This window comes from Bubalus kerabau, chromosome X (assembly GCF_029407905.1).
Source record: "Bubalus kerabau isolate K-KA32 ecotype Philippines breed swamp buffalo chromosome X, PCC_UOA_SB_1v2, whole genome shotgun sequence".
NCBI classification, from domain to species: Eukaryota; Metazoa; Chordata; class Mammalia; order Artiodactyla; family Bovidae; genus Bubalus; species Bubalus kerabau.
Genome location: NC_073647.1, coordinates 45,112,510 through 45,135,902, shown reverse-complemented (window position 1 = coordinate 45,135,902; position 23,393 = coordinate 45,112,510). Strand labels below are relative to the sequence as shown.

Genomic DNA, 23,393 nt, shown 5'->3' with positions numbered 1-23,393 from the left:
CTAGCGACCCCATGGACTGCAGCCCACCAGGCTCCCCCGTCCATGGGATTTTCCAGGCAAGAGTACTGGAGTGGGGTGCCATTGCCTTCTCAAGAGCTCCCTTAATGCTTTTTCCCAGAATCCTGAGTCAATGCACAGGGAATAGGAAATTTTACTTAAGATCTGTTAATACACACATCTATTAATTTTGATCAGTCAGTGTATATTGTAATCACTTGGATAGCTTTAAATACTGACAATAAACAGAGATTATCTTTGGAAGAGTATTAACTGGGAGAGGCAAGGAGTTTTTCTGGAGTGCTAGAAATGGCTTCTATCAGGGGTCAGAAATGCTCATTCATTTACATATTATCCTTCATTGCTTTTGTACTACAAGAGTTCAGTAGTTGCGACAGACAATGACTGGACCATAAAGTCAAAAACATTTGGCCCTTTACAGAAAAACTTTTCCAACCTTTGGTCTATGTCTTTATCTGACTCACAATGTGTTGTATATATATATGTATATGACTCAGGTAAAGATCTATTGAGCAGTACAATTACAATTTTTGTACTATATGTGTGTAAATCAAATCTCTAAAAAAGAAATAAAAAGAGAAAAATTCAGGTGCTAGGGCACTGATGCCAAAATCTTGGTTCTCTGTGCACCAATGCCAAACAGCAATATGGAGACAGAGTTATGGAGAAGAAGGGAAGAGAGGGTTTGTAACCTTGCCAGGCAAAGGGGGAACACAGTAGGCTAGTGCCTCAAGAGCTGTATCCCACTTCCTGGTAAGCAGGGAAAGGTTATATAGTCAGGCAGGAGTAAGTGATAAGGATCAAGGCAGTAATAGTCATATTCTTTCTTCTGCAAATTTTCAAAAGGGCAGGGTTTTTGACAAGATTAGGGTTTGTGCAGGGTCTTAGGTGGTCTGTTCTCCTAATATTGATGAGCCTCTCTGGTCTCTTTAATCTTGCCTCAGATGGCTTTGTAGCTGCTCCTCGCTTGATTAGCAATTGTTCTGCCCTTTGGAACTCAGGAAGGTCATGGGGATTGGAATCCTGCCTATAAGAAGTGAGGGACAAAAAGGCCTCCATACTCACAGGGCCCTGCTTGGCATCAATATGGCTTCTAGATAGTCTTATTTAATTGGTCTATGGTATGGTATCAGGCTTTTTTAAAGCTCCCAAGGCAACTCTATTGAGTAAACAAGATTGAGAATATGGTTATATCCTTGTTTATATGAACAGATAAACAAAGATCACCAAATACATAAGGATGAGCAACTTCGCCTTTCAACCACATAAATGAAAGACACCAAATGCACACACTAGAGATCTTTTCAAGAAAATTAGAGATACCAAAGGAACATTTCATGCAAAGCTAGGCACAAAAAAGGACAGAAATGGTATAGACCTAACAGAAGCAGAAGATATTAAGAAGAGGTGGCAAGATACACAGAACTGAACAAAAAAGACCTTCATGACCCAGATAACTACAATGGTGTGATCACTGACCTAGAGCCAGACATCCTGGAATGTGAAGTCAAGTGGGCCTTAGGAAGCATCACTATGAACAAAGCTAGTGGAGGTGATGGAATTCCAGTTGAGCTATTTCAAATCCTAAAAGATGATGCTGTGAAAGTGCTACACTCAATATGCCAGCCAATTTGGAAAACTCAGCAGTGGCCACAGGACTGGAAAAGGTCAGTTTTTATTCCAATCCCAAAGAAAGACAACATCAAAGAATGTTCAAACTACCACACAATTGCACTCATTTCACACGCTAGCAAAGTAATGCTCAAAATTCTCCAAACCAGGATTCAACAGTATGTGAACTGTGAACTTCCAGATGTTCAAGCTAGATATAGAAAAGGCAGCAGAACCAGAGATCAAATTGCCAACATCCACTGGATCATCAGAAAAGCAAGAGAGTTCCAGAAAAACATCTACTTCTGCTTTATTGACTACACTAAAGCCTTTGACTCTGTAGATCACCACAAACTGTGGAAAATTCTTAAAGAGATGGGAATACCAGACCACCTTTTCTGACTCCTGAGAAATCTGTATGCAGGTCAAGAAGCAAGAGTTTAAACTGGACATGGAACAACAGATTGGTTCCAAATCGGGAAAAGACTACATCACAGCTGTATATTGTCACCCTGCTTATTTAACTTATATGCAGAATACATCATATGAAATGCTGTGCTGGATGAAGCACAAGCTGGAGTTAAGATTGATGGGAGAAATATTAATAACCTAGATAAGCAGATGACACCACCCTTATGACAGAAAGCGAAGAAGAACTAAAGAGCCTCTTGATGAAAGTGAAAGAGGAGAGTGAAAAGTTGGCTTAAAACTCAACATTCGGAAAACTAAGATCATGGCATCCGGTCCTATCACTTCATGTCAAATAGATGGGGAAACAGTGGCTGACTTTATTTTCTTGGGCTGCAAAATCACTGCAGATGGTGACTGCAGCCATGAACTTAAAAGACGCTTTCTCCTTGGAAGAAAAGCTATGACTAACCTAGACAGCATATTAAAAATCAGAGGCATTACTTTGCTGACAAAGGGCCATCTAGTCAAAGCTATGTTTTTTCCAGTAGTCATGTATGGATGTGAGAGTTGGACCATAAAGAAAGCTGAGTGCCAAAGAATTGATGCTTTTGAACTGTGGTGTTGGAGAAGACGCTTGAGAGTCCCTTGGACTGCAAGGAAATCCAACCAGTCCATCCTAAAGGAGATCAGTCCTGGGTGTTCATTGGAAGGACTGATGTTGAAGCTGAAACTCCAATACTTTGGCCACTTCATGTGAAGAACTGACAAACCATCTCATCCTCTGTTGTCCTCTTCTCCTTCTGCCTCCAATCTTTCCCAGAATCAGGGTCTTTTCCAATGAGTCAGCTGTTTTCATCAGGTGGCCAAACTATCGGAGCTTCAGCTTCAGCATCAGTCCTTCTAATGAATATTCAGGGTTCATTGCCTTTAGGATTGACTCGTTGTATCTCCTTGTAGTCCAAGGGACTCTCAAGAGTTTTCTCCAACACCACAGTTCAGAAGCAGCAATTCTTTGGTGCTCAGCTTTCTTTATCGTCCAACTCTCACATCCATACATGATTACTGGAAAAACCACAGCTTTGACTAGTAGCAAACTTTGGCAAAGTAATGTCTCTGCTTTTTAATATGCTGTCTAGGCTTGTAGTAGCTTTTCTTCCAAGGAACAAGAGTCTTTTAATTTTGGCTGCAGTCATGAATGATTAAATAGCAGAAAGATAATACATGTGTCATAAAATTGTGAATTGGAAGATTAATTGATGAAATCCTCCTCAGATTGGGTGCAAAAGAAAAGGATAGGAAGATTATTGGAGAGAAGTTAGGAGACTTAGAGGAGAGATCTAAAAGAGTAAAGTTAAAGTCTCTCAGTCATGTCCGACTCTTTGCGACCCCATGGACTATAGTCCATGGGATTCTCCAGGCCAGAATGCTGGACTGGGTAGCCTTTCCCTTCTTCAGGGGATCTTCCCAACCCAGGGATTGAACTCAGGTCTTAAGAATTGCAGGCAGATTCTATACCAGCTGAGCCACAAAAGTCTATATAATAGGAGTCCCAGAAGTAAGTAACACAGAGAATGAAATAATAGTGAAACAAATAATAGTGAACTAAAATGTCTCTGTATTAGTGAAAAGTGAAGAACTTGAGTCTTAAGATTGAAAGTGTTTGCCTAATTAGTGCTGATCTGAAAGAAATAGATCTGTTTGAGAAGGGAAATGGGAAAGGTAGAGTTAACAAAATTGGAATGTTATATTGGTATTTCATGAGAGAAACAGAGGTGAGCTATAATGTGTCTTTATTCCAGTGACCAAGACAAGTTGGGAACACAATTGGAGTTCAACTTGAGTGTCCAAGCAAAACTTAATTATACAGGTATGATTACCAGGTGTCCCAGTTTTAGGCTCCTATATGTAAATTATATTGCAGTAAGAAGAGCCATGTATAAGTAAAATAACCAGTAATCGGGGAAGGAATCATGAGCTATCTAGCTTCCACTTAAAGGAAGGCCAGGGGAAGAGGTTTGGAGAGAACTGTGCAGTGGAGAGAGGATAAGATCACATGAATATATTCTTGGACTAATAAAAGGATTTACTAGGCCTGTCTGGGCCTCTAGAGAAAATAGCTTATGTTTCTGCACAATTAGGGCTTGCTGAGCAAATCTTACTGAAACTTGGGACCTGGGATAAAAGGGCAAGCCTGGGAAGGTAATTTACAACTATATAGTAAGAGGACTCCAGACAGATTTATGACTAGAAGTATGTGCTGCATTTCATTCCTCGATTGTAAAGCTGGAGACAATGGTCTTTATCTTTCCCCTAGAAAGATTTATTTGCATTCCAAAAGGTTAGAGTAAGACCACCAGATCCTTCCGAAGGAGCAAAGATTTTCCTCCTTCCTTTCAACAGGGACAGCCACTCCCCTTCTAAATAAATGCCCAGAATCACTTCTTCCGCATTTCTTTTTGGCAATATAAATTTTGTTTGTGTAGGGTGACTCACATCTTGTTGTCCAGAATATGAGAAATTCAGGCATGGGGAACTACAGAATTGTTATTTTCTTGAAAGGAAATAATGATTAATCTGTGCTGCTCCAGAAATCTCATATGTTCTTTCAGGATAATATTAATAAATAAGAATATTAAAAACAGCCTGCAAACTCTGGACTTTTTTTTAACCTCTCATTAATGTGGTTAGAGTAGGTATAAGTAGATCAAATGTTTGTGCATCCATATTATGTCATGTTTTCTATCAGCTGATTTACTACACAGGAAGAAATCCCAGAGATAGAAGATGGGAGATATCATGCTCCTCATACTGTCTATGGATTGCCTTGGATAAAAAACAAACAAACAAAAAGCCAAAAAAAAAAAAAAAAAACTGTGGCACCTTGCTGCCTTGATTGCTTAACATGTTCCTAACCGCCATTAAGGAGAATCATGCTTACCCAAAGAGTCAGAATGGACAGAATAGCCAAACTGAAGAGCAAAGCACAGCCAAAAAGGTGAGGAGTATTAAAGAAAAGACAAAAAAAAAAATTGCATTAGTCAGACTAGGCTCTGTTATGCTGTGGGAGTAAACTATCTCAAATCACAGAGCTCAACTCAACAAAGGTTTATTTCCTTTTCAACTTTGTGTCCACTGTAGGTCAACAAAGGGATCCTGTTTATTATCATCAGGAACCCAGGCTGACTTCATCACAATACCTACTTTCATGAGCACAAAACAGGGTAAAAGAATGTAGGAAATTGCACATTGACAATTTAAACTTGTCTTTGGGCAAAACATATAACTTTGCTTCACATTTCTCAGGTAAAGCAAATCACGATGGCCTTATCTAACTTTAAGGGCTGGGAAAGAGTGATCCTACTATGTGCTCAAGAAGAGAATGGAAACATTGGGTAGATGGCACTAATCACCATCCCAGCCTTCCTTTCTTGTCACTGAATATTTTGTCTACTTTTTTTTTCTTCAGGCAGAACACATGTACCCCCTCCTCTTGGGAGGAATCAAGAAGACTCATTCAATTACTTTTTCACTCCCCAAATCTAGGACCTCTAAATGGTGTTTGGAAGTTTCTTTATATATTCTGGAAGTGTCACCTCTTAGTCCAGAAGACTAGGAACTAAAAAAAAAAAGTAATTTGCCCCCTCATATCCAGTATTGGCTTCCCAGGTCGCTCAGTGGTAAAGAATCTGCCTGCCAATGCAGGAGACACAGGTTCGATCCCTGGGTCAGGAAGATCCCCTGGAGGAAGTCATGTCAACCCATTCCAGTATTCTTGCCTAGAGAATGCCACGGACATGGCGGGCTACAGTCCACAGGGTCATAAGAGTTGGACACAACTGAGTGACTGAGAGGTGCACTCACACATGCATACAATATTCCCGGAAAGACAGTCACAAAAACAATCCCTTCTAGAAAGATCAGGAATCACAATACTGCCACTGGTTAATAGCAATGCTTAAATTCTACTAGACATAGGCAGAAAGAGTGCTCCACCCAGGGAGTGAGAATGTTCCTTGGTAAGTCTTGATTCTGCTCCCTGGGAAGGGGTATGCCGGGTCAGTTTTTCACTATGGACCTTGATTTTGCCCTCAGAGGGTGTCTTTCTTTTGTCATCCTCCTTAACCACATCTGGATTGAGTATCAGAAAATATTTACTCCTTGGGGGCTGAAAAACTCATAGCCTTCTTCCTCTTTATAGTAGATATTGGAGCCCAAGGATCATTTTAAGTTTTAAACAGTCACAGTAATTTTGTTCAGACTTCTTAGCTATTTAGTTTGACTCAGCTCCAAATGTCAATAACCATACCCACAATTCATTACTAAACACATTTTACATATATACTATATTTGCTTTCTCAGGCTCATGTTTCTTGCAACTTAACTGTGAGTATCTTGAGCTTATCAGACTTTTATGGGAGAACTGGACTGTAAGTTTATTTCCCCTCAACTATTCTTTTCAAAAGAAAATATTTACTATGGCAACAGTTCTAATTTGTCTGTCCTTTGAAACACCGCAGTCCATTCAGAGATTTTTACAGTGGTCAAATGACCATCCCCTTGATTTAGTCCCATTATAAGGGCTGCAAGGAGATCCAACCAGTCCATCCTAAAGGAAATCAGTCCTGAATATTCATTGGAAGTACTGATGCTGAAGCTGAAACTCCAATACTTTGGCCACCTGATGCGAAGAACTGACTCATTTGAAAAGACCCTGATGCTGGGAAAGATTGAAGGCAGGAGGAGAAGGGGACAATAGAGGATGAGATCGTTGGATGGTATCACCGACTCAATGAAGATTGAGTTTGGATAAACTCCAGAAGTTGGTGACAGGGAGGCCTGGCGTGCTGCAGTCCATGGGGTTGCAAAGAGCCAGACACGACTGAGTGACTGAACTGAACTGAATTGAAGGCTGTTTTAAGAAGCCATTGTCAACAAAAAACCTCCTTGCCTTTATCTTTTACTCATTGAGGCTAAGAAGCAATTGTCTCTTCCAATTTTACAAGTCCTCACATTTCTGGACTCTATATTTCCTTTTATCACCGTCTGCAAACCAGCCAATTCTTTTCTGACTTCAGAACTTTTTAAATAACTTTTCAAATGTGGACAAGAGTGACTAACACATAGTGTCAACATTCTCTATTCCAATCTCTTCTCCTAGAGCTAAACATTCATTAGTTACATTATCTGCCTTACAAATTAATGCAGGCAAAAGTTTCAGTAAATATTTCACCACTACAAAACATGGATCACCATTCTTCCAACCCTTGATAACAGTTTATTTGGTATCTATCATCTGGTAACTCAACCAATGCTATTAATATTATATTATTATTATTAATTTTATGGGGTTTTTTGTTATGGCAATAACCTCCTGTTTCAGTCTGGATAGGCTAGTTTATGCTCTAATAATAAACAATCTAAAATATCAGTGGCTTGAAACAACAACACATTTTTTTTCATACTGCCTATTCAATGTTGGGCAGCAGGAGGGCTTTGCTCATTGTAGTTACTCACTCAGAGACTAGACTTACAGAAGCTTAGATCAATGTGGGTTTCCACATTCACTGTTACAGAGGAAAGAAAATGTTACAAATTATGTACTGTTATTAAAGCTTTCATGGAAGTGATAGGTCATGTCTTCTCAAATCTTACTAGCTAATACATGTCACAAAGCCACAAGTAACTTTAAGGGGTGTGGGAAGTACAACATGCCAGGAAGAAGAACTGGAAATATTTGGAAAACAGCACTAATGACTTATCACAAGAAATCTAGACACATCCCAGATCGTTTTTCAAATTCTGTAGATAAAGAGAAGCACTGTAGTTTTCTACAGAGAAAGAAGAAGTTACCTATAAAAAATGTGAACCTGACTTATATCAGACCTCCCATTAGCAATGAAGGATGTTTACATTATCAACAAACTATGAGAGCAAAATAAAGACCTTCTCAGCCACGCAAAGACTCAGGAAACTAACAAAACATGCCATACCACTGAAATAGTTATTCTGAGCCATACTCTGGCAAAAGGAAAACAGAATCCAAGCAAAAAGAAAGCAACTATAAGAAACAGTGGTGAACAAAAAGTAAAACTTTAAGTTTACAGTAAATAGCTCTTGAAAATAAGGCTACAAAATTAACAAAATTTTAAATGTAATGGCCTATAAAATTGCACTGACATACTGTTGAAAACAATGATTTGAAATAAAAATTCAGTTGAATAGTGTGGTAGGGGCAGAAAATAAGCAAAAGCTTACTAAAAGTCTTGTTTGGGAGAGGAGCTAAATTTTGATTAATATTCTTTGTTGACAGGAGGTTGAAAGTTTAAAATGTATTTGCTAGAAGTTTGAAAGTAACAACTTGCAGAATTAAAACAAAATCAGAGCTTACAAAACAGTAAATTATGGTAGAGCAGAGAAATACAATGCCATCCATCTAACAAAAGTGAGAGAATAAGAAAATGGAGAAAGAAATCACAAGGAAATCAAGATAAACATAAAAATTAAAGCCTTGTGACCGAAACTACATCATGGGAGTTCTGCTTATTCTACTGGCAATGGGAAGAGCTCCATGGATGCACTCCCAGTGAAATCTGTTTTCATTATTTTTTAAACAATCATATAGAAATCATATAAAATATCAAGCTCGTTTTAGAAAAGGCAGAGGAACCAGAGATCAAATTGCCAACATCCGTTGGATCATTGAAAAAGCAAGAGAGTTCCAGAAAAACATCAATTTCTGCTTTATTGACTGTGCCAAAGCCTTTGGCTGTGTGGACCACAAGAAACTGGAAAATTCTGAAAGAGATGGGAATACCAGACCACCTGACCTGCCTCTTGAGAAACCTATATGCAGGTCAGGAAGCAACAGTTAGAACTGGACATGGAACAACAGACTGGTTCCAAATAGGAAAAGGAGTACGTCAAGGCTGTATATTGTCCCCCTGCTTATTTAACTTCTGTGCAGAGTGCATCATGAGAAACGCTGGGCTGGAAGAAGCACATGCTGGAATCAAGATTGCCAGGAGAAATATCAGTAACCTCAGATATGCAGATGACACCACCCTTATGGCAGAAAGTAAAGAGGAACTAAAAAGCCTCTTGATGAAAGTGAAAGAAGAGCGTGAAAAAGTTGGCTTAAAGCTCAACATTCAGAAAACTAAGATCATGGCATCTGGCCCCATCACTTCATGGGAAATAGATGGGGAAACAGTGGAAAGAGTGTCAGACTTTATTTTTCTGGGCTCCAACATCACTGCAGATGGTGATTGCAGCCATGAAATTAAAAGATGCTTACTCCTTGGAAGGAAATTTATGACCAACCTAGATAGCATATTAAAAAGCAGAGATATTCCTTTGCCAACAAAGGTCCACCTATTCAAGGCTATGTTTTTTCCAGTGGTCATGTATAGATGTGAGAGTTGGACTGTGAAGAAAGCTGAACGCCGAAGAATTGATGCTTTTGAATTGTGGTGCCGGAAAAGACTCTTGAGAGTCCCTTGGACTGCAAGGAGATCCAACCACTCCATCCTAAAGGAGACCAGTCCTGGGTGTTCATTGGAAGGACTGAAGTTGAAGCTGAAACTCCAATACACTGGCCACCTCATGCGAAGAGTTGACTCATTGGAAAAGACTCTGATGCTGGGAGGGATTGGGGGCAGGAGAAAAAGGGGACAACAGAGAATGAGATGGATGGATGGCATCACCGACTCGATGCACATGAGTTTGGGTGAACTCCAGGAGTAGGTGATGGCCAGGGAGGCCTGGCGTGCTGCAATCCATGGGGTCAGAAAGAGTCGGACACAACTGAGTGACTGAACTGAACTGAAATGATAAAATATCTGGAAATTGTCCTAAGGGAATATGCAAATTAAGAAGCACTTATTCAAAAAAGTTTACTGACAGTTGGTAAGAACAGTGAGAGTCTATGGTATCTGAACCATGACCCACTTACTTTCTCCTCCATCCCAGCACAGTGTTAAAGAAACTCCACCCCAGGTGGATACAGCCAAGAATATAGAGTTCCTTCTGTCTCCAGCTCCCAGCCAAGGGCTTTGGGTATCTTCCTGGGAAGTATGGGAATCAGCATTTCTCATCCTGTCCCAAGCTACTTGTTCCAAAGACTAAGTTTCAGGAGAGTAATGCTGAAAAGTGGAGAATCCCTTCTTTCATTTAACCCCTCACTTATGGGACAGAGTCCCTTCCTTAGGAACAGTGCACTGAGAATACTGGAACCCTGATTTTCCTCACCCTGGCAGAGTTAACATGCCAGGAGTAGCAAGCCATAAAAGACTTAAGGCAACTGACCACTTTCCCTCCATGCCAAGGATCCCACTACTAAAGCAGGAGTATTATTTAGAAAAAAATTCCACTCACCCTGCTTCCAGCTCCAGAGCCATGGCTCAGAGATTTTGACCAGGAAGATACAATCCATAAAAACAAAGATCTCTGAAAACTACCTAAAGGAACTGACTTTATTTTGATATGGACCAGGGTTCTTGGCTTTCTCCAATCAATATAAATTGACTAGAGGACAGACAAGAAATTCAAGCAAGGCTTTATTGGGGCTCCGGCTGAAGCAGGGGGAGCAAAAACAAGTAACAAATTCCCTTGCTTGCTCACTGAAACAGAGCAAGCTTGTTCCTTATATGTGGTGAGGGTAGGGGTGTGTCCAGGGGTCAAACTGGAGGGCTGACACTTGGTAACAGTGAGAGTCTATGGTATTTTAACCATGACCCACTTCCTTCCTCTTTCATCCCAGCACAGTGTTAAAGAAACTCCACTCCAGGTGGATACAGGGGTGGTTTAGGTGGTTTGCCCTCACCTTTCTGGTATTGAGTGCAGGGGGCATGTGTAGTACCCTGCTTTTGCTCCTGACACTCTGTTTTTGCTTCAGGCTATTCAGAAATGGTAGTTGGGTTTTTTTGTCTTTTTGTATCTTGTGGTCCAGAATTTTCCCCAACTGTGCATGGACACAGTTGTTTTAATTCCCATAAATTTCTTTGCATTTTGTAGCTTGAGGAGTGGTATATCCAGGTGTAAGCTTTGCAGAAAGCTTTGCAGCAACACAGTAAAGGGTCCCAGGTCTCAGGCCTGTCTCAATAATACTATAGAAGCCTTTTTTCTGTCCCTTCCCTCTACATCAACATGTCTCCTTTATAACAACAGTAGGTTATAGCTGAAAGAACTGCAAGACAAGAATCTATTTAAGATGCAGTTCCTAGGGAAACCCAAGAACAACAGAAGAGGGAAAGAAAGGGTGTAGGTGAATTTTAAACCCCTGACACCAAAAGGTCCAATACTAGCCAGACTGACATAAAACCTCACACTATAAAGGCCAATTTACTTCAGTTCTATTGTCTAATATAACATGTCTGGCTTTTCAACAACAACAAAAAATCACATGGCATGCTAAAGGGCAAGAAAAAATACAGTCTGAAGAGACAAAGCAAGCCTCAGAAACAGACTCAGATATGACAAAGATGTTGAAAGTATCAGACAAGGAATTTAAAATAATTATGACTTATATGACAAGGGCTATAATTGAAATAGGAGACAATATTCAAGACAGATAGGTAAGCGGATGTAAGCTGTGATATGGGAACTCTAAGAAAGAGTCAAAAGGAAATGCTAGAAAAAACAAACTAACGTAAACTAAGAAGGCTTTTGGCGAACTCATCAGCAAACTAGACATAGCTGAGAAAAGAATCAGCAAGTTTAAAAATGTCAACAGAAATTCCCTAAATTGAAATGTTATTGAAATTCTAAATAAAAAAACTAAAATGGAAAAAAAAAGAATGCAAACCCAAAATGAAACAGAATATCTAAGAACTGTGGGACAATTTCAGAAGGTGTAATATTTAAGTAACTAGAATATCAGAAGAAGGAGAAGAAACAGAATTTAATTTGTAAATTAAACAATATACATCTATATATCTCTGGGTCAGGGAATAAGCTCCAATATAAATGTTTTAATATTTTAAATAAGATTCAAATGGTAATAATCAAAAATTGTGGAATATAGAAAAAACAGTGCTTAGGGATAAATTTATACGACTAATTGTATTAGAAAAATAAGTTCTAAAATTAAAACCTAAGATTACAACTTAAGTCTAGAGAAAGAAGAGCAAATTAAGTTGAAGGCAAGCAGAAGAAAAGAAATAAGAATTTCTGCAAAAATCAATGAAATTAAAAACAGGAAAACAATATAGAAAATCAGTGAAACCAAAAGTAGTCATTTGAAAAGATCAACAAATTGATAATCTTCTAGAAAGGCTACAAAACAAAAATTAGATGACACAGATGACCAATATAAGGAAATGAAGGAGTATTATGACAGTTCTATGTCCACAAATTTAATACATTAGCTAAAATTATCTTCAGTGACATAATCTATAAAAATTCACACAAGGATAAAAAGGTAATCTGAATATATCTATATCTACTAAGTAAACTAAATCAGTAATTAATATTCCTCAAAAGAGAAATCATTAGGCCCAGATGGTTTCACTGGCGAATTCTACCAAACATCTAAAAAGAATTAACAACAATCCTCAAAGGGTCTTCCAAAAAATAAAGCAGAAGGAATACTCATAACTTATTCCATGAGACCATTACCCTAACACCAAAACCAGTAAAAGATATTACAAGAAAGGAAAACTACAGACCCATAACTCTCATGAACATAGATCTAATGATCTTCAATAAAATATAAGCAAATCAAATTCAACATGTATAAAAATAACTACATACCATGACCAAGTGAGATTTATTCCAGGTACACAAGTCTGGCTTAACATTAAAAGACCAATTACTGAAATTTATGACATCAACAAGCAAAAGAAAAAAATATCATATTATCATATCAATTAATACAAAGAAAGCATTTGATAAAATCCAACACAGATGCATGATAAAAAAAGAAAAGGTCTCAGTAAACTAGGAATATAAGGAAGTTTCCTCAATGCTTGCCACCTATGATCAGGAAAAAGGCAAGGATATCTCCTCTGAGGCCTCCTATTCAACACTGTACTGGAAGTTCTAGCTAGTAAAATAAGAAAAGAAAAGAATAAGACGTATAACTGGGGAAGGAAAAATTTTGTCTCCCTTTGTTCACTGAAGAAATGTTTGTCTACATACAATAAAAAGAATGAGGGCTCTTTGGAGAAATGACTGATTCTAGAAATAAGGCAGTAAATATACAAAATGAGCCTGGGGTATCTTGTAGTGTCAGTAAGTTCTGAAGAACATGTTAAGGGACACCACATTTGCATTCAACAAAAGCCATACTTTTGGAAACTAAACAAAACACAAATTCTGGGTTTTTTTTCCCCCAAAAATTTAATTGCAAGGAAAAAGAGGTAGCAGGGGAAGAAATTACAGATTTAAAAAAGACTTGAGACATAAAGAACAATTGTAGTGATTAGATCCTATTTGGACACTGATTCAAAGAAACTAATTTTTTTAAAGTATGTCTGCCATGCAAACATGAAAAATACCTGGCATTTGAAGATTACTTATTTCAATTTTTTGAAAAGAATTAGATTTACACATAAAAGAATCTATATTTTAGGAAGACATGAAATATTTGACATGTACATGAAACTGGGCAAACTTTAGGAGATGGTGAGGAACAGGGAAGCCTGGCATGCTGCAGTCCATGGGGTTGCAAACAGTTGGACACGACTGGGTTACTGAACAACATGAAATATTTAGAAATAAAATAGTATGATGTTTTGAATATGCTTCAAATTATTCCAGTAGCAAGAAATGGGAGAAGGTGAAGGTATAACTGGAACCAGATTGTGTTGAAGTGTGTTGATGCTGAGTGTCAGGTATACTGGGTTCATTACATTATATAACAAAGAGAAATGGATTCTTTTTATTGTGTGTATGTTTGATAATTTCTTTAATTAAAAAATTATTATAAATATCATGCCATTAAGTTTGAAATCCTAAGTGAAATTGACCACCTAAAAGTTTAATCAAACAATACAAACTGAAACTGTATTCAAAACTCAAGCCACTATCACATGTTCCAAAACAAGGCAGTTTGGGAAGCCAGTTTTACCAAATAGTCAGGGAGAAACAAATTATCACCTTATGTAAACTCCTCCAAAGCATACAAAAACAGTCAATTATTCAACTCATTTTGCCAGGTTATTGCTCCTCAATTCAAAAACCAGATGAGAACATCCCATGAAAAGAACACTTTAAGCCATGCTCACTCACAGAGCAGCAAATAGTCTAAATAGTTTAATAGCATATTCAACATAGCAGTGAATTAAACGAACAAATGGGCTGTGTCTGAGGAATAAAAATATGACTTAACATTAGAAAATACTTTCAATTATAATTCCCTGTACAAATTAGAGGAGAAAAAAAACACTTGATCACATCAACGGGTATATTAAAAAGCCTTTGAAAGAAATTCAACACAAGTTTATGATTAAAAAAGAGTAAGTTAACATTAGAATAGAACTTCAATTTCCTAAAGTCTATTGCAAACACACTTATATGTAAAATATTAGAATTTCCATTAAAGCCAGGGCCAGACAACACAAAAATGAATGCTCTCTCCTCTACTGTTCAAAATTGCGCTGGGACACATAAAGCAGTGAATATTGAAATAAATAAGAGGTATGAATATTGAAAAGAAAGATAATATTTGGTGACAATATTGTTATCTGTAAAGCATGTGGAGTATTTGAATAATTGAGAGATTTCAGGAAAATATATATGGAAAATCATTATAGCAAAATAAAGAACCTTGCCATCTAAAAGCAATAACTAATTAGAACATGAAATAGGAAATACCTCATTCACAATGGCAAGAAAGTCAAGAAAATTACCTAAAAAGAATCTTAAAAGACATGTACAAGACATTAATGGAGGCAAATATAAAAGCTTTCTGATAGATCCAGCTAAAAGTCCCAAATAAATAAAGCAGTAAAACATATTCATTAATGAGGAACAGCATTATTACAAAGATATGAATTCTCCTTAAATTATTTATAGGTTTAGTGCCTTACCTGTAAATGCCAAGATGACCATCAGGTTCAGACCACTGACTTCCACTCCCCAAATCAACTCTCAATAACTATAGAAAGGAGGTGGGGGTGGGGGAATCAACAACAAAAGCTAAACAACAAAACACGAGAAATCCCTAGGGAAGACTGATGACTGTGGGGAGCTGGTTCTTGTGTTTGGCAGGGTGGGCGCAGTGGGGAAGTTGCAGAAGGGCTGTAGGCCACAGAGATGCAGATGGCAGGATGGGTAAGGAGAAGAAGATTTTAAATTTCTGACCTATTTCATTGCACAAACCAGAGGCAGGCCCTCTAACCACAGATACCATTAGCTCTGGGATAGTAACAGTACAGCTGGAAAGATGAGATGACTGAGGTTGTAGGACCCCAAAGCCTGTGCTAATGACCACCTGAAACCATTTTAGTCTGTTACAATCAAAGAGACTAGCCTTGAAAAACTCCCTGAGCAGACAAAACCAATTTAGTCATACAAACAAAGCTTAATTTAGGTTTTATTGCAAGGCTAACTTGATCTGGGTCATTTCTTGCTTATGCCTCTGGAAATCATCAGCAAAACTTCAGTTGTTTCCCCAAATTGATATGAGGTAATCACTAACCAATTCCCTATCATTTAAGAAATTCAAATATTATAACCAACCACTGTGAGAATAGTCACTGCCTTCCCACAGTATAAGCAGCTTTATAACGATATACCCGTGAGCCTCATTCCATGTTTGGTTTGAATGCTCTGTGTTCAGAAACTGTCATTTTGACATGGGCAAAATAAACTATTACTAATTATTACTTTAGTGGTTCATTGTTTCTACTCCTGTTACTTCTGAACTTTTGACAAGAGACTGAGGACTGGCCTTTCCAAAATAATTTTTTTTAATTTAAGTTTATTTATTTTAATTAGAGGCTAATTACTTTACAATATTGTATTGGTTTTGCCATACATCAACATGAATCCGCCACGGGTATACACGTGTTCCCAAACAGAAGATAAAGAATGGACTGGAGATATTATAGAATAGGAGCTATTAAAGCGATCCACACACAATAAGTGTAGGTATTCTCTCATGAAATTTTATATGTATTCTAAACATACACTTGGCAGAGATGTATAATATGTTTTTTGAATATACTAGGAATGAGGGTTAAGAAAATGAAAATCAGTGCCCTGAACTATGAAATGTTAGATAATTTCAAATGAGCAGGACCTCCCCAAATGCTGCTGCTCAGCCTCTTCTGTGCAGAAAATAAATCTTTTAGAACAAAATGTTTCTGAAGTCTGTCTGGCTGGTCAAGAGATTCCATTGAAAAGGTTGCTTTTTCTCTGACTCTCCCCCATGCTCATGGGCACTGCAGCTCCCTATCTAGAAACTAGTTCGTGTTGTAGAATCATTCTCTGCAAGGGACACAGCTGGACAAATGCTTGGAGCTGACAGTGAGGAGCCTCTCCCAGCCAGGATTTCATCAAGGACCCAGGACCTCAGAAGTGAGGACTGAGCCGGGGGCATCCTCCCAGAAGGTCCAGATAATCCAGCTCTACTCCTGATAACAGCTGTGGGAGATCCCTGGCAGAGCTGTCAGACTGTAAGCCTCCCTCAATATGCCCTGGGGGTCATCAGAGAGGTGAGAGCCTTGGCTGGAAGGGGACAGGCTCAGGTCACAAGAGGAAAGAGTCTCAGGCCCTGTCACAAGTCAAGGTGAGGATATTGAAGGAGCAATGAAGGAATCTCCCAGACTGGAAGAGAGGGGTCCCAGCTTTACCCTGTCCCTGCAGTCAGCCCCCATAGGTGCCAAGTCAGAGAGACATGGAAGCTTCTGACTTCCTTCTGGGGAAGTAGAAAATGAACGTCTCAGGGAAGTGAGGCTTGGATAGAGGGATATGTCTTCAGATCAGCAAAGAAAGGAGTTCCAGAACCTGCCAGGAGTCAAGACAAGGACCCTGAGGAAAGACTGGAGGCACCTTGAACCTCAGAACAGAGGTCAGCTCCACCCTGCCCCTGCTATCAGTGTATGAAGGCCCCAACAAGCTGTAGCCTGATACGGTGGCCTCTGTCTTCTGCTGGGTGAAATGGTCTAAAGGAGGGAAAGACATCGAGCTGGCAGGGCTGGACTCAGGTAAGCAGAGGAGAGGACCCAGGAACTGTCAATATTCGAGGTGAGGACCCTTAGGGAGGACTGAGGGGACACTAGACTCCAGAACAAAGGGGATCTGCCAACAGATGCGGTGCGGTCAGCCCAGGAATCTGACTGGATTTAGTATTACATCACTTTGCCTTGGGATACTGAAATAGGGTTGGTTTGGTCTTGGATGTGCATCCTTCAGTCAGCAAATGGAGGAGTCCCAGGCCTTGACAGACATGAAGGTAAGTAAGGACCTGAAGGAAGACCCTGAGGGACCTTGGGGTGGGATGACCACATGCATCATACATTTCTGACATCCAGGTATCAGAAAGACCAGGGACCTGGTATAAGGGGTGGGGGCTCAGCAGGGCAGAGAAGAGAATCCCATGTCCTGCTGGGAGTCAAGATGAGGACCCTAAGCAAGGACTGAGGGGACTCTGGACCCCAAACAGAGGGGACCCCCCAAATTCCTGGCCCTGGGAGGCCTATGTGGGGGGATAGGCACCTTGGCAGCAAGTCCTGACTTTCACATCTGAGTCTCAGAGAGACCGGGGCCTCAGATGGGCAGGGGGGAGGATTTTAGGTTCTGCTGAGAGTCAAGCTGAAGCCCCCGAAGGAGGACTGAGGGGACCCTGGACCCCAGACAGTAGAGACCTGAGAGAAGCCCATTCCTGTTGTCGGCCCTGGGCAGCCCAGAAGTAGGATGAGCCCACAGACATGGTCTAACTTCCTGACATCCGGGTCTCAGACTGAGGACCTGGAGGGGGCGGGCTTCCTGACAGCCAGTCTCAGACTGGGGACCTGGCACAGGGGGCGGGCTTCCTGACATCCAGTCTCAGACTGGGGACCTGGCACAGGGGGCGGGCTTCCTGACATCCAGTCTCAGACTGGGGACCTGACACAGGAGGCGGAGTTCCTGACATCCGGGGCTCGGAGAGACTGGGGAACTGGTATAAAAGACAGGGCTTCAGTTGGGTCGAGGAGAGAATCCCGGGCGCTGCCTGGAGACAAGGTAAGGTCCTGAGGGAGGACTGAGGGGACCCTGAGGGAGGACTGTTGGAAGCCCACAGATCCCCACCCCTGTTTGTCGGCGCTGGGAGCCCCTGGGGTGAGAAGAGCTCATTAGGCCTGTCTGACTTCCTGACATGCGGGTCTCAGAGAGACTGGGGACTTGGTGTGAGGAGCCGGGCCTCAGGTAGGGAGAGGACAGAATCCAGGTCCTACCAGAAGTCAAGGTAAGGACCCCAGATTCCCGCCCCTGCTGTCAGCCCTGGGAGGACCCTAGGGGGGGTAGACCACTGAGGGAGGACTAAGGGGAGCTGGACCCCTGTAGTCCCCAGGCAGGACGGCCACATGCAGCATTTCCTGACATCCGGGTCTCAGAGACGGGAGACCTTGTGAAAGCTGCCGGGTCTCAAAATGGCAGACGGGACAATCCCCAGTCCTGCCTGGAGTCTAGGTTCCATGTGAGGAATGACTGAGGTGGTTATACCGCAATAGGGAGGCAGGGATCCTGGCCCTTGTGGGGGCTCATGGAGGCCCTGGAACGGGGTGAGCCAGGGTGAGCATTTTCTTGACCTCTGGCTTAGGGCCTCGGGAGGTGACGTGTTTGGGCAGAGGGCGGAGGCTTCAGGTCCGCTGAGGGTGGACTCCCCGGACCCCGAGGGAGGACTGAGCAGACTCCCTCCCCTGTGGTCAGTGCTGGGAGGGCAGGTGGGAGGTGAGGAGGAGTTGAAACGAGCATCTCCCCAGCCTAGGACCTGCGGGAATCCCTGGGCAGGTGCGGCCACATGTGGGTGCTCTCAGCGCTTTCTGTTCAGACTCGGGTCTTGTTCTGAGTTTCCCTGCAGGCCCCCAAAGGGGAAGGTCCAGGCCATGCTAGAGGAAAAGTGGGCACTACAAGGGAACCCCGATGGGACCTCCCAATGCACAATTGGGTAGACCTCACAGAGTCCAACCTTCAAACCATCACAGAAGGCCCAGGGCTGTGCCACAGTCTACCCCCGAGATGTCCCCTCCATTTCTGTCACAGGAGCTCCAGGAACCAGGAAGTGGAGGTCTGAGGCCGGTGTCCTGAGGTCAGAGAGCAGAGGAGGTCCAGGCAGAACCAGGAGTCAAGGTGAGGAGGGTGCCCTGAGTGTGCACCAGAGGCCCCCTATCCCAGAACAGAGGGGAACCCACAAGGCTCAAATCCCCCCACCGTGTGAACCCCAGAACCTCGGGATGGGCTGACCGCATCCTGGGGAGCCCCTGCCCTTCCTTCTTTGGGTAGCCAGCAAACAGGCCGCCCAGGAGGAGTGCCCCTGTTCCGTCCAAGAGCACCCCTCGAGAGGAGACCTGTAAGTGGCCTGTGTCATACCACCCAGGGTTCGTTTCTCAGCTGAAGCCGCTCTCATCCTCTCTCTCCCCCAGGCCCGTTGTCCCCCATCTGTCACCTCTGCCCACACTCCTGTCTGTTGCCGGAAACCAGTCATCATGTCTCATGCTCCAAAGCGACGGCGCTGCATGCCTGAGGAAGGCAGTGAGGTCCAAAGCGTTCTTGCAGTTGTGGAAGAGGATACGTCCTCATCCTCCACCTGCTCCTCCTCATTTCCCTCCTCCTCCTCTTCCTCTTCCTATCCTCTGATCTCGAGCTCCCCAGAGGAGGAGCTTAATGTTATTCCTGGGCCCCCGGGTCCTTCCCAGGGTCCTTCCCAGGATCCTTCCCAGGGTCCTTCCCAGGATCCTTCCCAGGGTCCTTCACAGAGCCCTCCAAGTTCCTCTCTCTCTCCCACTGCTGTTGCCTCTCCAATGAGTGAATCCGGGGATGGCCCCAGCAGCCAAAACGAGGAGAGTCCGAGCACCTCTCAGGCTCTGCCAAATGCTGAGTCCCTGCCCAGAAATGTGATTGATGAAAGGGTGGCTGATATGGTAGAGTTTCTGCTCCTCAAGTATCGCACTAAGGAGCTGACCACAAAGGCGGAAATGCTGAATGTCGTCATCAAAGATTACCAGGATTACTTCCCTGAGATCTTCAGAGAAGCCTCGGAGTGCCTGCAGCTGGCGTTTGGCGTGGATGTGAAGGAAGTGGACCCCAGCGACGACTCCTATGCCCTGGTCACTACCCTGGGCCTCACCTGCGATGGGCTGATGAGTGATGGGGAGACCATGCCCAAGAATGGTATTCTGATAGTTATCCTGAGCATGATCTTTATGGAGGGTGGTTGTGTCTCTGAGGAGAAGGTGTGGGAAGTGCTGAATGTGATGGGGGTATATGATGGGACAGAGCACTTTATCTATGGGGAGCCCAGGGAGCTTATTACCAGAGTGTTGGTGCAGGAGCAGTACTTCGAGTACCGACAGGTGCCCAACAGTGATCCTGCCCGCTATGAGTTTCTGTGGGGTCCCCGGGCCCACACGGAGATCTGCAAGATGACTCTCCTGGAGTTTTTGGCTCATATCAGTGGAAGTGACCCTAGAGCCTTCCCTCTGTGGTATGAGGAGGCTTTGAGACAGCAGGAAGAGAGAGCCCAATCTGGAATTGCCACCACGGATGATACTAGTGCCGTGGCCAGTGAAAGTTCTAGTGCCCCATCTAGCAGCTTCTGCCCTGAGTGAAGCCCAAGGCAGATTCTTCACTGGGTTTTAAGAGGGCAGTCAATGATCTAACTAGTAGAGGGATAGACTGGGGGCAAGGGAATCGTAGTAAATAGCATCTTTGTGTTTCTCTTCCACTGGGGTGACTTAGAATTTGATCTTCTTTTATTTTTTGGCATTTTAAAATGTTGTTACTCAACTAGAAAGTCTGTTATTCTCAAAATCTAGGTTTATGCATGACATTGGCACATTTAGCATTTGTTTTTTTTTTTTTTCAGTTTAGAAGGATTTTGCTATTTTAAGACAAATCTGGAAACCTTTCATTTTATTTGTACTCTGTAATAAGATAAGATGGTATTAGAATAAGAATTTCCTTGAAAATGTAAAAGAACTTAGTAAAATAGAGAAAAAAATTAAGTGGTTTACTTTTTAATTCTCACTTTTAGTCTATTCTGTAACATTAAGATATGTACTTGGATTTTCTTAGCTTATTCAAGGATGTATAAGAAATAAAATAGTAATAAATGAAATCTCTGCTCACTGGTTCATTTATTCCAAAAACCTTCACGGATCCTCTGCTCTGCCGAAGGCCCTGTGTTAGAAGTGGGGACAGTGGGAGAAGCAGGGCACCCCCACACCTAGAGTGATGGTCTAGGAGCCGCAGTCACCCAAGGAAGGTGAAGAGACATCCCCTAGTCCCACTGAACAAGGAAACATAGGGCAGGGCGGTGGGGTTCCAGGAGGAGCCCTCGAGTGTCGATGCCTGAGCCAGGGCGGTTTGGGGCTTTGGGAAGCTGGGGTTTCTTCTATGGGAGGTGATGGAAATGAACCTGGGTGTTGGCAGCCCTCAGACCTGCAGATGGTGTGTCTTGCTGCTGCTGCTGCTAAGTCGCTTCAGTCGTGTCCAACTCTGTGCGACCCCATAGACGGCAGCCTACCAGGCTCCCCCGTCCCTGGGATTCTCCGGGCAAGAACACTGGAGTGGGTTTCCATTTCCTTCCCCAATGCATGAAAGTGAAAGGTGAAAGTGAAGTCACTCAGTCGTGTCTTACTCTTAGCAACCCCATGGACTGCAGCCTACCAGGCGCCTCTGTCCATGGGATTTTCCAGGCAAGAGTACTGGAGTGGGGTGCCATTGCCTTCTCCGTGTGTCTTAGGAATGAGAGAAAAACCTGGATAACAAAACTGCTCTTGGCAGTTTTCCTTTTGGACCGTGGATAAACCATAGAGAAATCACTTCCTGGGGCAAGTAAAGAAGTTGTCCTGTACTCTTGTCCCAGTTCAGCTGAACACAAGACCTAGGTGTTTTATAAGTATCGTCTGCAAGGGTTTCCTGAGAAATAAGGATGAATATCTTTTGAATAATGCTGGGAAGTTGCTGTCCAGGCACCCATTTCACTGACCTAGGAAAGCCAGAGGTGACATTATTAGAAGACATTTTAATTAGATTACCTTTAATGTAATTTAGCGAATTCTGAGCAATATATAGCTTTGGGTGGGGAGGAATTAATGAAAATAGTGGTTCGGATGAAAATGCAGCTGGGACGAAGGGACTAAATTGGTCTTTGGCTCAAATTCTAGCAGCTTTGAGTTGCATCCAGCTGGGGAAGACTCCCTCCCCTCCACCTAAATTTAATAATATACCCTCTAAGAAGAAAATTTACTGATTTTTATTTACAAAGCCCCTGTAGCTCAAATGGTAAAGAAACTGCCTGCAACGCAGGAGACCCGGGTTCAATCCCTGGGTCAGGAAGATCCTCTGGAGAAGGGAATGGCAGTCCACTCCAGTATTCTTGCCTGGAGAATCCCATGTACAGAGGAGCCTGGCAGGCTACAGTCTGTCAGATTACAAAGAGTCGGACACAACTGAGCGACTAACACTACTATCCCCTATTTACAAAGCCAGCAGTATGGTTGAGTGATTATGGTATTACGTGTCCTATTGAGATTTCTCTAAGATATACTGGATAACAACAACTTCTAGAATACAGGGTAGAAGAGCCTGGGGTCAAATTAATGATAGAAACACAGAAGTACCTGTTATCTGCCAGTGATTATGTTCCAAGACCTCCTCTAGGTATCTGATACCATGGAGAGTGCTGACACTACAATGTTACATTTTTTCCTATACTAATGGGTAGGTAGCATATATAGTGTGGATATGCTGAACAAAAGGATGATTCATGTTCAGGGCAGGACAGAGTGGGATGGTGTGATTTAAAACTTAATGAATTGTATATTTCTGGAATTGTCTATTTAATATTTTAAGACCCTGGTTGATCTTAGGTAGCTGAAAATGCAGAAAGAAAAACTGTGGATAACAGACAGTTACTGTAACTGTTAATCATTAAAGACTGAGCCAGGCACTGTGCAAGGTGCTTTACATTGCATACATTACCTACATCTCAGCCGCCCCAACAAGACAGGTCTCATCAAGCCCACTTGCTTCACAGATGAAAAACCTGAGGCCATAGGGCTTGGTAATCTACCATGGTTACATGGTTAATAAGTGACAGGGCAGGGACTAGATCTCTAGTCTAAATTCATTGGGAACCTATGCCTTTCCTACTCAACCCCAGCCTGATAACCAACCTTCTGACTCTAAATCATTTCTTTTCTCAA

The 23,393-nt window shown here is 42.1% G+C and overlaps 1 protein-coding gene and 1 long non-coding RNA gene across 3 annotated transcripts in view; one reads left to right on the top strand and one right to left on the bottom strand.

Annotated features, from left to right (window-relative positions):
• LOC129638840 (uncharacterized) overlaps window positions 1-15,491 on the bottom strand; it is a 78,937-nt gene extending 63,446 nt beyond the window's left edge. For both annotated transcript variants that reach the window (XR_008708053.1, XR_008708052.1), the window contains exon 1: window positions 15,069-15,491. This is a non-coding gene — a long non-coding RNA (uncharacterized LOC129638840). The remainder of the gene's footprint in view (window positions 1-15,068) is intronic.
• Window positions 15,492-19,275: 3,784 nt separating this feature from the next.
• LOC129638937 (melanoma-associated antigen 10-like) lies at window positions 19,276-21,301 on the top strand. The gene is made up of 2 exons (XM_055563696.1): window positions 19,276-19,314; window positions 19,608-21,301. Exon 2 carries the CDS (start codon window positions 19,671-19,673, stop codon window positions 20,790-20,792), a length of 1,122 nt encoding a protein of 373 aa, XP_055419671.1. The 5' UTR covers window positions 19,276-19,314; window positions 19,608-19,670; the 3' UTR covers window positions 20,793-21,301.
• Window positions 21,302-23,393: the final 2,092 nt, after the last annotated feature.

What these genes read in the sequence shown, in the direction of transcription:
- LOC129638937 (XM_055563696.1), top strand. Translation starts at nt 19,671, where the DNA reads ATGTCTCATGCTCCAAAGCGACGGCGCTGCATGCCTGAGGAAGGCAGT.